The sequence below is a fragment of the Octopus sinensis genome, linkage group LG22 (genome assembly GCF_006345805.1).
Source record: "Octopus sinensis linkage group LG22, ASM634580v1, whole genome shotgun sequence".
In the NCBI taxonomy this organism is placed as follows: Eukaryota; Metazoa; Mollusca; class Cephalopoda; order Octopoda; family Octopodidae; genus Octopus; species Octopus sinensis.
The window spans coordinates 16316919-16332747 of NC_043018.1; the positions used below are offsets into that span (position 1 = coordinate 16316919).

The window sequence follows — 15829 nt, forward strand, 5'->3', positions numbered from 1 at the left end:
GCATTGAGTAAGAAAGCCAGAATCTCCATAATAGCATTTGTTTGTTATGCTAATGTCAGCGACAGAATGTAAGAAAGTGCACCGTTTCCGGATGGTGTAATGTTGATGAATGCGAGAACAAAAGAAAATAAAAACAGCGGAAGATGAACAAAATAAAGTTAATAGGCCTTTTGGGATTAGGCTGGGTTTTATCAACATGTAGGCAGAACAAAAAAACAAAAAAAAAACTGGAATCTTACTTTGGAAGCGTTTGTTGCGAATTCTGTTAATGACGTCGGTACCATTCCGTATATTGAGGTTCTCAAGCAACATGTTGTGAATGCATTCTGCATATAAATACACGGCATCGTAGAGATGTGCAGCAAATAAGGGTACCTGCAAAAGAAGAATAAAATTAAGTGCCTTGCTATTATCATTATTATTATTATTATTATTATTATTATTATTATTATTATTATTATTATTAAGTGATAGAGCAGTGCATGCCATCAAAGTGACACTGGGGTAAAATATACGAAGCCCAATATACCCATCATGACTACCCAACTGATAAGGGTACACCAGGCACATGCATCACAACCATATGTGCGCTACATGGTGATCTCATATTAAGATAAACAGCACATGACCTTGCAGGGGGGGGGGCCCACATAGAATTTTCTTCTGGTCGAGTAACCCATCCTGCTCAAAAGGTCCCTGAGTAAGGGTTGTTTAAGGATGTTGAACGAAACACCCATGTTTCCAGAGGTGAACTATTCAAACCCCAAAGAATCCCTCTCAACACATGGCTATGATGCTCCCCCACTACTTCTGCTCGTGATCAGAGATGCACATATCATCAGCCATGATGACATGCTCAGCTGATTACGGTCAAACAACTGACAAGCAAATCTGTGGTATTGAGCAGAATATTTGCTGTAGCCCATCTTTTATACCAAAACAAAACAATGTACATGATAACACTTCCAATCAGTTAAGATCAGAAGCCATGAGATCCACTGCCTGGTACTGCATCAGGGCATTATTATTATTATTATTATTATATTATTATTATTATTATTATTATTATTATTATTATTATTATTATTATTATTATTATCTGACCCCGTACCGTCAAAAATGACAGCTAATTGTAGTATTTTATATGTAAATTAGTTTTCAGTTTAATAATTCTTTTATGACCAAATTTTTTGTGAAAAAAAAAAATCTATCCGCAATTAACATCCATTGACTGCTTGTTTCCTACTAAAAGAATTTTAAAGTTTTCCTTCCTTCTTGTACGACTTTAGGCCACATAAAGCTGGCCGTGACTAAATACAGGAACTGGCGAAGCGATGTTTCCCTTCCCTTGCGCTCTCCGTTACTGAAACCAACCTAAACTCATACGACTTAAAGCCAGAAAAAGCAATTCGTGACTTATAGTTGATATTGTAAAAATTTCCTATTCAAAATTTATTTCATAAACTTCTTAATATGAATAAATTAGGCACAAGTATGAACTGTTAAATGTGTATTTTTAATTACTTTTCAACTGCAGTCGTTTTATATTCTTCATACACTCAGGCAAAAATTATTTTCGCTGATGAGTTTGTCTGCGTATATGTTTGTGTAGATGTGTGCGAATGTAATAATTATTTGTAACCCAACAGATAGAATATGAACGGTAAATCAAATCAATACACTTGTCAATGTTATCTAGTGGTTGTGTTTTGAGATGTGACATCGATCACCGTGAATTACTGAAAGGAAGCTGGTTAGTTCATGTAAAGCTACTAAAAGAACACTGGGCAAAACATTCTTATAAATAAAGGACCCGTATAAACTGTTAAATTAAGATGTGCACTACGATCCCTATTGATCGTTTTTTTCCTCTTCCCCTTTTTTTCCCCTTTTTTCTTCTTTTTTCATTTCTCTTTTCTTTTGTTCCTTTTCCTTTTCTTTTTCTTTTTTTTTCTTTTTTCTTTTTTATTTTCTTTCTTTTTTTGTTCTTTTCTTCCCTTTTACGATCCCTCTTGATCGAAAACATACGCCACCCCTTTTTTGTTTCTTTTGTTTTTTGTTTTTTTCATCCCCCAAAAGAAAAGCTCTACCTTGTAACTTGTCCCATCTGTGTGCAGCCCTGTGTGGCCAATAAAGAAACTTATAATATACCTTTCAACTGCAGTCGTTTCATATCCTTGATACACTCAGGCAACAATTATTTTCGCTATTGAGTTTGTATAAGTATATGTTTGTGTGGGTGTGTTTGATTGTAAAAATTATTTGTAACCCAACAGATAGAATATGGGTGGTACATCAAAATTAATACACTTGTCAATGTTATCTAGTGGTTGTCATCGTTTATTACCCAAAGGATGCTAGCTCACATGTACAAACGTTCACATGCTTCCCTTGTACACGCACGCACATGCACACATATACTCACACAGATGTGAAACGCTGTTTGACTTTTCTTTTTACCTCTCCCTTCCTTATTCAACTATCACCCCTTCCTTTCTCATTCATATGTTGTGACGTATAAAAACACAACATACAGTAGAAGAAACACAACGCTCTCTTTGCCACTTCCTCTCCCTCATTGCAATTATTTTCTCTCACTCCGTCTCAGTCATGGCTATTACTCTCACTACTTTTCCTTCACCGAGTTACTTTTTCTCTCCCCTCCCTTCACTTTTACTACTCTTTTTTCGTACTCCCTCCTACTGCATGATTTTGGACAAATATATATATATATATATATATATATATATATAATATATATATTATTATATAGAAGGAGCTTCTACAGGACTAGAAATGTTTCATTCAGGAGAAATCTTCAGGAAGCGCTTCCTGAAGATTTCTCTTGAATGAAACAGTTCTAGTCCTGTAGAAGCCTTCTATATAATAAATTAATTTTACTCTGCTATGTATTGAGTACCTTATTTACTGTGGTTAACCCCGAATCAACCCGGGACCTACATATATATATATATATATATATTATATATATATATATATATATATATATAATATATATAGATTATATTTATATATATACATATATACATATATATATATATATATACATATATATATATACATGGTAAAGTAAATATACGCAATAAATATAAATATGTATATAAAAGTAACAATATACATACACACACATATATATATATAAAATTTATGTGTTATATGTGTGTGTGTATTATGTATATGTGCTTGTGTGCAGGTATAAACATTTTCCTTCCTCGGTATGAGATTGTATTAATTTAATCACAAGAAGATTTGGGGAACATCTGCTTACAGGTGGGAAAGGTAAAAACATTAATATTAACAGTGATAGATGTTGCTTTTAATGTTTAAACCGCAGTCGTCTCATACATTTTCGTCTCAACGCAATATGAATTACCTGCAAACCAAATAATTGTGATATATTGCTTTAAACATGCTACGAGCATGGGGTTTACTATGCCTAGATGCAGGTTGCCGTCTTGCTTTGTATAAATATATACGTGGAAATATGAGCGTATATATATATATATCAATATAAATATATACACGTGAGAGAAGATGACGTAAAGGAGAGACATACAGACATGAGTAGTTAAAGAAGCGCTATTCTTACGTATGGTGATTCCTCTATTTCGCGATTCTGAGTTCAAATCCTGACTATTTCTCACAACAGAATTGAGGAAAAAATGACAGAGGAAAAGAGGAGTCGACCCCAGTACATAACTGGTATTGTCGACTACTTCTCTCAACAGCATTGAGGAAAAAGTAACAGAGGAAAAGAAGAGTCGACTCCAGTACATAACTGGTATTGTCAACTTCTTCCAGAAGTGGATAGCCATTGGCGTGTGAACATTCTGGGACAGACCCTTGATTAATATTGATATTATTTATCGACCCCAGTATTGTTGTGGTTACAGCGTAGATTTAACTGACAGGAAAGTAAACATGCCACCACCTGTTGTCAAGTGGTGTGTGGTGGGGCGCAAACACCCATATCTCTCTATATATAAACGGCAGTTTGTCTGTCTGTGTGTCTTTGTGTCTGTCAGGTTGTACTCTCACCCTGACGACGGCTTTCAACCGATTCTCATGAAACTTGACACACACATAGCCCAATGTCATAATTCAAAACTAACGTAGTGAAAATTTTGAAAAGTTCCCCCAGTTCTGAAAAAAATCGATAAATTCGACATTGGCTCGAGAATCTAAGCTTTTTATATGCAACACATTTTCTGTCTAGGGGACACAACTCGACCATTTTATCACCCAAAGGGACAGCTAGGTACATCGTATACACAGAAGTATTCGAGTGAAGAGAAGACATTGCAACCTACACATGCGCCTTCGTTCCCTAGAGGGAAAGGACTAGATTGGGATTAGTCGTTGCCTACTAGGGGCTCTTACATACCCGGGCAACGCCGGGCTATGCTGCTAGTATATATATAAAATATACAAACACACGCACACACATGCAAGATTGTGTGTGTGTGTATGCACTGTGCGTATGTATAAGGATGGAGGACATTATTTCCTCTAACTCCTATTTCATTTGATACTAAAAGTTTGCCAGTGTTAAAGAGTTATTAGCGTTACAAATTGAATCACTGAAATTTATAGATCGATTATGTATTGAACGTGCTTAATTGATTTATTTCACAGGTATATTGTTTCGTTCAACTTATCCCGCTGAGAAAATACAGTTTAATGAAAGAAAGGGACGGTGTAGGAAATTGAGGTTTAACGGCACTTGTATCTCTCTGGAAGTGAAATATCTGTTACATACAAAAGCGATATATATATATATATATATATTAACATAGGCGCAGGAGTGGCTGTGTGGTAAGTAGCTTGCTAACCAACCACATGGTTCCAGGTTCAGTCCCACTGCGTGGCATCTGGGGCAAGTGTCTTCTGCTATAGCCCCGGGCCGACCAATGCCTTGTGAGTGGATTTGGTAGACGGAAACTGAAAGAAGCCTGTCGTATATATGTATATATATATAATATGTGTGTGTGTGTGCGTTTGTGTGTCTTTGTTTGTCCCCCTAGCATTGCTTGACAACCGATGCTGGTGTGTTTACGTCCCCGTCACTTAGCGGTTCGGCAAAAGAGACCGATAGAATAAGTACTGAGCTTACAAAGAATAAGTCCCGGGGTCGATTTGCTCGACTAAAGGCGGTGCTCCAGCATGGCTGCAGTCAAATGACTGAAACATGTAAAGAGTAAAGAGTAATATATATATATATATATATATGTATGTATGTAGGTACATATATATATATATATATACATACATACACATATATATATATATGTATAATATATATATATATATATAATATATATATTATATATATATATATATATATATATATTTCTATATATATACTTATGTACACACACTATATATACGAGGTTTGATCAATAAGTATCCGAACTGTTGCCATAATAACGAAACTAAAACGCTTAGCGTAAAGCCGCTTGGTAAATATTGACCTGTAACTCCGCTGTGCATGCGCACTTAATTTTAAGGTTCTAATTCACTTTCCCTGTTTATAGTAGTGCTTGGAAGAAACGTGTGTAACATGTGATCGTCGCATTCAGCATCACAGAGGAAGTTGCCATGGCGATACCCTCTCAGTGACCTTTCTGCATACTTGCAGAAAATGTATGAGCCTTTTCCAAGATGGCTGAAAAAAATGTCGATATTGACCAACGTTCTAGAAAACCCACAACCTATAGTGGAAAGTATTATTATCATCATCATCATCATCATCATCATCATCATCATCATCATCATCATCATCATCATCATTATTATTATTATTATTATTATTATTATTATTATTATTATTATTATTATTATTATTATTGAGTGAGAGAGCAGTGCATGCCATCAAAGTGACACTGGGGTAAAATATACGAAGCCCAATATACCCATCATGACTACCCGTCTGATAAAGGTACACCAGGCACATGCATCACAACCATATGTGCGCGACATGGTGATCTCATATCAAGATAAACAGCACATGACCTTGCAGGTGGGGCCCAGTTAGAATTTTCTTCAGGTCGAGTAGCCCATCACGCTCAAAAGGTCCCTGAATAAGGGTTGTTTAAGGATGTTGAAAGAACCACCCATGTTTCCAGAGGTGAATTATTCAAACCCCAAAGAATCCAGAGGTGAATTATTCAAACCCCAAAGAATCCCTCTCAACACATGGCTATGATGCTCCCCCACTACTTCTGCTCGTGATCAGAGATGCACATATCGTCAGCTCACTAAGGGACATGCTCAAACAACTGACAAGCAAATCTGTGGTATTAAGCAGAATATTTGCTGTAGTCCATCTTTTATACCAAGACAAAACAATGTACATGATAACACTTCCAATCAGTTAAGATCAGAAGCCATGAGAGCCACTGCCTGATACTGCATCAGGGCATTTTATTATTATTATTATTATTATTATTATTATTATTATTATTATTATTATTATTATTATTATTTTGGTTTGGCTCAGGTTTGGTATTATTCCTTGTAGGATTTATGAGGTTAGAGGTTACTATCCACAAGCTTTCAGCAGTGTTCAAGTGCTTAGCAGCCTCCTGATAATCCTTGCTGTACCGAAGAGACGAACTTTTTGTAGGGACGAACTTTTTGTACTGAACACTCTGTTCCAATCCCCTGCAGCAATTTGTCTATATCTTTACTTACTGTTCCCGACGCACCAATTATTATTGGCACGACCTTTACTGTTATTATTATTATTATTATTATTATTATTATTATTATTATTATTATTATTATTATTATTATAATATTTTATTATTATTATTATTATTATTATTATTAATATTATTATTAATATTCTTATTATTATTATTATTAATATTATTATATTACAACTACTACTACTACTACTACTACTACTACTGCTGCTGCTGCTGCTGCTACTACTACTACTACTACTACTGTACTACTACTACTACTACTAACGTATGGAAGAATACATATCACTGAATGGCAATATATTACGTTTCCCTGCATAGAATGAACTACTACAGTAATAAAAGACTGCCATAATTGATGAACAAAACTGACAGCAGAGAAAGAAATACAGGAATGGTAAATTAGGAAATTCCCAAAGGGTAAGACCCATGCAAAATTCAGCACGAATTAGTTCATCAAGGCCATTAATCTTAATCTTAATCTAATGATTCTTACTTATACAGGATCAAACAGTAGACTATTCTTGATGGTTCTGTAGAATTTTCCAAAGACAAATGGCTTCTATCACAAGACATTGAAATAAAACATGGTTAACTTAACCAGGGAGATTCCAGTAATTTTATTATGTAAATAGTTCAGTGATGGTGGCCTGATATAAACTACGAGCCTCACCTCAATTAACCCCCTACCCCCGATAAATAGCCCAATAACTTTTAACGTTAAGCCATTTCCGATGGACATTGTTTTATAACTTTTATAGGTGAAGGCATGGATGTAGAGTAAGAACCCTCTAGACGCAGTTCAAAACCAAAAAGAAAATAATTCACTAACATTAAACTGTGATGACACCCCTGAAGGGGCTCGCAATTTTGTAAGTCCCTTTGAGGGCGAAGAGATATTGTTTCTTCCCACGTATTGTGAGAAGAAGTTGACGAGGGCTTAGGTCTACGGTTTGCCATCCGAGATACAACCCGAGTGGATAGAAGACACTATCCGCCGGTGTCTGGATGGCAGCGGAGCCAAGCTCCTCAATGTCAATGCGGCTGATTGGGTGGGGTCAAAAGCGATTTTGACCCTGTGAACCCAATCAGCCAAGAATGTGGTGTTTCCAGATTTCTTAAAATGGCCAGCTGTAGGTATCCGGTGATTCTTGAGAGACGCACCGCCACAAGCTTCCGTTTAAGGCACCCTGACCTGACACTATCGAAGTGCTTGAGTGACGCTTTGAGCTTGGTCGGGTGCTGGCAGGGAGGAAAATTGCAAAATTAAGAGGCTGAGTGACTCATACCTATTTCTTTATTACCCACAAGGGGCTAAGCATAGAGGGGACGAACAAGGACAGACATAGGTATTAAGTCGATTACACCGACCCCAGTGCGTAACTGGTACTTAATTTATCGACCCCGAAAGGATGAAAGGCAAAGTCGACCTCGGCGGAATTTGAACTAACAACGTTGCGACAGACGAAATCCGCTAAGCATTTCGCCCGGTGCGCTAACGTTTCTGCCAGCTCGCCGCCTTATGAGGGACTCATACCGAAAGGGCAAATGGCCCATAAGAGAAAATGTAAGAAGCCTAGTATCTCATTTTCCAGGACATGGTGTTATTTTTGGTAAAGGCTTAGTGCCTCATTGTAAGGATCTTGAGTCCAAATGCAAGTCAGAGGTTTATTACCTCAAATTGTATGTGTGTAAAAGAACAATGTTTTAGAGAAGCAGAGATCGGCGGGCGTCTTCTGCCTTCCCTCATTAATACCATTTCGTTCATCATTCACCTCATTAATATTATTGTCCAGCTCGCAGCTACTACTACTATGTAATGTCTTGATGGCAAAGTAAATGGAATAGAGTAGCTTGCTTAACAACCACATAGTTCCAGGTTCAGTCCCACTGCGTGGCATCTTCGGCGAGTGTCTTCTACTATAGCCTTGGGCCGACCAAAGCCTTGTGAGTGGATTTGGTAGACGGAAACTGAAAGAAGCCCGTCGTATATATATATATATATGTGTGTGTGTGTGTGTGTGTGTGTGTGAGTGTGTGTGTGTCTGTTTGTACCCCCGCCATCGCTTGACAACCGATGTTTGTGTATTCACGCCCCGCAATCTAGTGGTTCGGGAAAAGAGACCGATAGAATAAGTACTAGGCTTACAAATAATAAGTCCTGGAGGGAGGGGGGGATCGATTTGCTCGAATGAAGGCGTTGCTCCAGCATGGCCGCAGTCAAATGACTGAAACAGATAAACGAATAACAAAATGTTACCAACCTTTTTTCCGGCAGCGAAAGGGTCAGGAAAGTTAAAGGGCGCCTTCTCGTTGTATTCGTTGACCATTTTCTCGAAATGCCTGTAATTGCGGTTAGACGGGGGTTGCGGTGCCATCACCAATAAGGATCGTGCGGCTGCACCACAGTTTAAATTGTCTGTTGGATTATCCATTGCCTCTGAAGTAGAAAAAAGCGAAAACAAAAAATAAGGCAATAACAAAACACAGGAAAAAGATTTTAAAAAACATTTTAACTTTTGAATTGTTGCAATATTCTTTTACTATTTTTCTAACCGGAACTCCACAGAGTGCAGGAGTGGCTGTGTGGTAAGTAGCTTGCTTACCAACCACATGGTTCCAGGTTCAGTCCCTCTGCGTGGCATCTTGGGCAAATGTCTTCTACTATAGCCTCGGGCCGACGAAAGCTTTGTGAGTGAATTTGGTAGACGGAAACTCAAAGAAGACCGTCGTATATATGTATGTATATATGGTTGTGTGTGTGTATGTTTGTGTGTCTGTGCTTGTCCCCTAGTATTGCTTGACAACCGATGCTTGTGTGTCTATATCCCCGTCACTTATCGGTTACAGAGAAGAAGTTCCGGGGTCTATTTGCTCGACTTAAAACTCTCAAAAGAAATTCAAATCATTTGTAAAGGTTTAAAATTTACCGCGACACCACAGGAATCTCAATGGAATACGAGATTACCTCAAAGACGTCTGCAGAAAATTTAGATTAAGAGAACTGTTCCATACTGTAAACAGTAAATAATCCATTGATCAACACAAAAGCAACTCGGCAAAAGCGAAAAACAAAACTGAATGAATGTTGTGAATGCATATCCGCTTTCTCATAGAATGAACTTTCACTTCCTAAACTGAAACCCTACTCTAGTTGAACATACTAGAAAACAATATATGACCTGAAAAGTGATCGTAACATTATTATACAAGAAGCTGGTAATTCAAGTGTTGTAGCGATTGTGAATGTGGAACAATACCAAAATGCCGCATTCACTCCACTTTCATTTGCAAATCACTACAAAAGCGTAAACAGTTTTCCATAAACAAAAACAATGTCTGAATTTAACACTCTCACGGAAATGGTTTAACTAATACAGAAATTGATTATCTAACAAATTCTATAGCCAAAACCAGTTTCTTTTATGGACTTTTCCAAATCCGCAAAAAGAAACAACGCTGCCTGCAAAGAATCAGCCCCAGTCTATATAAATATACCATTTCTGAAGGATAACAAATGAAAGCCGGTTGTGACAGGCCTAGCCCGTAAAACACAGACTTGGCAACTTCATTGACATACTGTTGTTAAAACCTTTCCTGAAATATATACCCAGTTTCATAAGGGATTATCAAAACATATTACACCATCTCCCACCAAACGGTAACATGGATACCACTATGGATCCTTTTGATACGGTGCATCTTTATACTACCATTCCACACGAATACGAACTGGAGGCAATAGCTTTTGGGCTAGGAAGATTCCCTGATGAGGCAGAGATTAAAATTCATCCATGGAAACAATTACATTTTCGAGGAAAATACATACCAAAAATAACTGGGATTGTGATGGGTACAATAGCTGCCCCAACATATACCAATATATTCATGGTATATCTAGAAGTCCAGCTATATTAACAAGCCAACACGACGTGCGGTATCAAAACTTTACAAAACTTTCTGGTGTAAAATTGAAAGCGATACTTAGATGACTACCTCATTCTGTGGACATACAATCTCTATGAATTCAATGATTTGAAATCCCTACTCACTACTTTCAATAACAGTATTCACTTACAACCAAATTCAACTGCCCTTCCAAGACATTTTGATCATAAAGAATGACACGAACATAGAAACCGACATCCATTACAAACCAGCGGACTCTAAACTGTATCTTCCAAGACATACCAAAACAACCTAGCTAGAAGAACTCAAACAATTGTCTCTGATCCGAAAATGAATAAGAAACAAAGAAAAAAGAACATCTGGAATAAAATAGGCAATACTTGAAAGAAAAAAACCCGTCAACTCTTACAGAATATGGGACACATCGTGCTAAAGCAATATGCATTGAAGAAATACGAAAGGCCGAAAACAGTTTTGATACATCCAAAATGCTATTATAACACACAAACCAAGAAACAAAAATATTCAGCATTATCCTTTAGAATATATCATAATTCAGCCAAGATCCAAGAGTGAAAAGACGCTTGAATTATGCAAATAATCAGATGTAAAAGACATCACAAATCCCTAAAACATATTTACCGGCACGAACGTACAACTACAAATTTAACTCCAACAGTTAAACTGCAAGGCTGCTATACTTTCATAACTTGTACCGACCTTATTTGTGATACATCATATGAATTTAAATGAAGACAAATTTATAGTGTGAAAAATCTGTTCTTTAATATAAGCCACCAAATTAAATGGATGCAGCGCATACCACGTTGTACAATCTGAACTCACTTTAAGAATGAGATTAACAGTTCATCGACAGCAAGTGCGAAATCCCAAAACTAGACAAGTCCCACTCAGTAAATATTTAGAATATTCTTTTCACTTTATTAATATGAAGACAATGCCAGAAACCAAATACAAATAAATAAAGGAAATTTGTTTATTGAAATACAAACCATGATTGAACAGGCTATAAAAATATCGGTTATATGCAATTCGCCATGGACTATGAGTACTATCCATGTTTGCATAAAATTTGCTGCCGATGGAGGCGATTCATATCTCTCTTTTTAAGTTCATTAATTGCAGTTTAATATTAGGCATAGCAAATTTTAGATATTTCATTTCATTTCTTCTCCTCTTCACTAAGTCATCCTTACCATTCCTTAGGTGAGTTTTTGTGTTTGGTGCATTCATTACTTTCTTGAATTTTAACACATGCGCACAAGCACACACACTAATACATTCCTTTGTTTCTCTGTGAACCTCTTCTTCTCTATTTATATTTGGTCCGTAAAATACAACATATTTACATGTTTGACATGAAAATTTCGGAAGCAAATAATTATTTTTTATTCCCTCGAGAATCTTCGAGCAATTTTGAACTGCTATTATTCAGAACAATTATGCATTCGAATGAGTTTGAAACTAATATTTCTTTTTCGATCGTTTTGTTCATATTTTGGTAAGAAAGAGACTGAATCATCCACGAAAACACTCAATAAGAACAAGACATCTTTGGAAAATCGATTAGAGAAGATACAGTTTGCATAAATGTTTTCACATCAACAAATGTGACACCGTTTGAATATAGATACATACACACACCACACACACATAGACATACATACATACATACATATATGTATATATATTGTATGTATATATATATATATATATATTAAACATATTTATACAATATACATACACATATGTATATATATATATTATATATTATATATACTATTTATACATATATACATACAATTGTATATATATATATATATACATTTATACATATATACATACACATATGTTATATATATATATATATATATATAATACATATTTAACATGATACATACACATATGTATCGATATATATATATACATATTTATACATATATACATACACATATGTAGATATTATATATATATATATATACATATTATAACATATATAATACACATAGTATATATATATATATATATATACATATTTATACATATATACATACACATGTGTATATATATATATATACATATTTATATGATACACATATGTATATATTATATATATATATATACATATATATATACAATATTAACATATACATACACATATGTATATATATATATATAATATACATATTTATACATTATACATACACATATGTATATATATATATATATAGACTATACATATATACATATATACATACACATATGATATATATATATATATATATATACAATTATACATATACATACACATATGTATATATTATATATATATAATATACATATTTATAATATATACATACACATATGTATATAATATATATATATATATATATATATACATATTTTCATATATACATACACATATGTATATATATATATATATATATATATAATATTTATACATATATACATACATATATGTATATATATATCCAATATAAAATATATATATATATATATATACATAATATTATATATTATATATACAAAATATATAATAATAAACTATAGTATTAGTGGCTATTCAAAGCGTCAGCCATGCAGGCAAGTTTAAAACATATGATGGTACTGAAAGAAAATCAGCTTTGCTAGAGATAGAATTCAAATGACCTCCGATGTCAGAGAGAGAGGGAGAGGGAGAGAGAGAGAGAGAGGGAGAGAGAGAGAGAGATTAAAAACAAGCATGGTTAAAATCGAGCAGAGAATAAAAATTTAGGCTGATTCCTTTGCGTAGATCGCAGAAGGAAATGACAGATAACTTAATACCAGTTTATATGTATATAATACCGATGTATATATGTATTGCCGAGGGTAGCACACAGTGGGACTGAAACCGGAACCATGTGGTTAGGAAGCAAACTTCTAACAACACACCAACAATAATGTATTGAATAGCATCTATATGGACCTATTAGCTAAATGGTAATTTTTGATCAGTTTACCATAACACTGTGTAACACTATTTTTGTCCTTGGTTGACTGTTTCTTTCAAAGTTTTGCTTTTGTTATACTTATTCAAACCCCAAAGAATCCCTTTTAGCGCATGGCTATGATGCTCCCCCGCCACTCCTGCTCATCATCTGCACATACCGTCTGCCACTAAGGGACACGCTCAAGTAGTTAAGGTCAACCAATCTGTGGCATTGACCAGAATATTTACTATAACGATATATCTGCTTCAGTCACTCGGTGCTGAATCTGTGTGAAATGTAATGGAAAAATGGTCAGTTTCAAAACGTTGATGTCCAGGTCACAAAGCAAAGTTTGAAAGAAATAGTAGCCATTTCCTTTGATTTCAAGATAGAAGCAAATACCAAATAAAATTTACAGACCAGAGATAGAAATAAATATAAAATAAAATTGTTACGCATTGTAATTACCAACCGTAGAAGTTTCTACACGAGATTTATGTGAAGCGAATGAAACTTAGCTTATGAAGTAAAGGATAGATATGAAATCAGAATAGATGAAAATATGGTTAATATTCTTCGCTGAATGAACATGAATTTGTCATTTTCGTCTATATATCCGGACATGACTGTCACCTAGTAAAGTACCAAGATCTATAATGCCAACAGATATAAGACCAAGAGCCATCAGCTTCGTATAGTTTTGTAATTACTCACAACCGATATGATTGTCTGACTGATATGACTATCTTCCCTGTCTGTCAGCATTTATCGATTATATAGATAATGAAACTGAAATCGAAGGCGCTGTCAAATTATTGTTCACTGCATATGTATTAAACACAATATTCCTTGACACATAATTGCTGAAATTAGCTTTCGTTTAGTTCTCTCTAATCTATCTATCTATCTATCTATCTATCTATCTATCTATCTATCTATCTATCTATCTATCTATCTATCTATCTATCTATCTATCTATCTATCTATCTATCTATCTATCTATCTCTATTATATATATATATATATGCATATAATATATATATATATACATCTATATATAACACAGACTCACACACACCTGTATAAATCGATACAATATATATATATATATATGTGTGTGTATATATATGTGTGTGTGTATGTATATATATATATATATATATGTATGTGTGTATGTGTGCTTGTATATGTATATATACATACATGCACTGATCTGCTAGAACCGATAGGATAAATAGAAAACAATACATGAATATATATTTGTGTTTTTAATCAACAGAACTTAAATTATTGATGAAACCTTCTGCCCTTGACTAACTTTTGTGTCACTCCTGCTAATTATATAGGCACATGTGTGCGATCGCATGAATACATATTTCTTTATGCGCATATACACAGACACACACATACATACATCCATACAGACATACATAGATACATACATAGATACATACATAGATACATACATACATACATACATACATACATACATACATACATACATACATACATACATACATACATACATACATGCATGCATGCATTCATACATACATGCATACATACATACAAACATACATAGATACATACATACATACATACATACATACATACATACATACATACATACATACGTACATACATACATACATACATACATACATACATAGATACATACATACAAACATACATACATACATACATAGATACATACAAACAAACATACATACATACATACATACAAACATACATAGATACATACATACATACATACACACATACATACATAGATACATACATAGATACATACATACACACATACATAGATACATACATAGATACATACATACATACATACATACATACATACATACATACATACATACATACATACATACATACATACATACAAACACGCATATATATATACATACATACATACACATATATTCGCTACTTAAATGCGGAAGTTGTGTTAGAGCACACGAATAATGCAATATTTGCCAAGAGAGGTAACTCTAATATGATTATATGGCGCAAATAAGCACGCCATTGCTGCCCGTCAGCGTCAGACAATCACCGCTCCTTGTAAAGGAACATTTACTTTTAAGTAGTCAATATTTGACCTTTGGGTAATAACACTGCTTTTCGCCACAGCTACTTATTGTAGGCAAAACAAAATAAAGATGTTAAGAATTA

The 15829-nt window shown here is 34.5% G+C and overlaps 1 protein-coding gene across 1 annotated transcript in view; it reads right to left on the reverse strand.

Moving 5' to 3' along the window:
• LOC118767481 (receptor-type guanylate cyclase Gyc76C-like) overlaps positions 1-10618 on the reverse strand; it is an 80215-nt gene extending 69597 nt beyond the window's left edge. Inside the window, exons 1-3 of the mRNA XM_036512105.1 lie at positions 10558-10618; positions 8993-9168; positions 240-375 (exon numbers count right to left, since the gene is read on the reverse strand). Coding sequence (XP_036367998.1) covers positions 240-375; positions 8993-9168; positions 10558-10618 — 373 coding nt within the window. The remainder of the gene's footprint in view (positions 1-239; positions 376-8992; positions 9169-10557) is intronic.
• Between the last annotated feature and the right edge of the window lie 5211 nt (positions 10619-15829).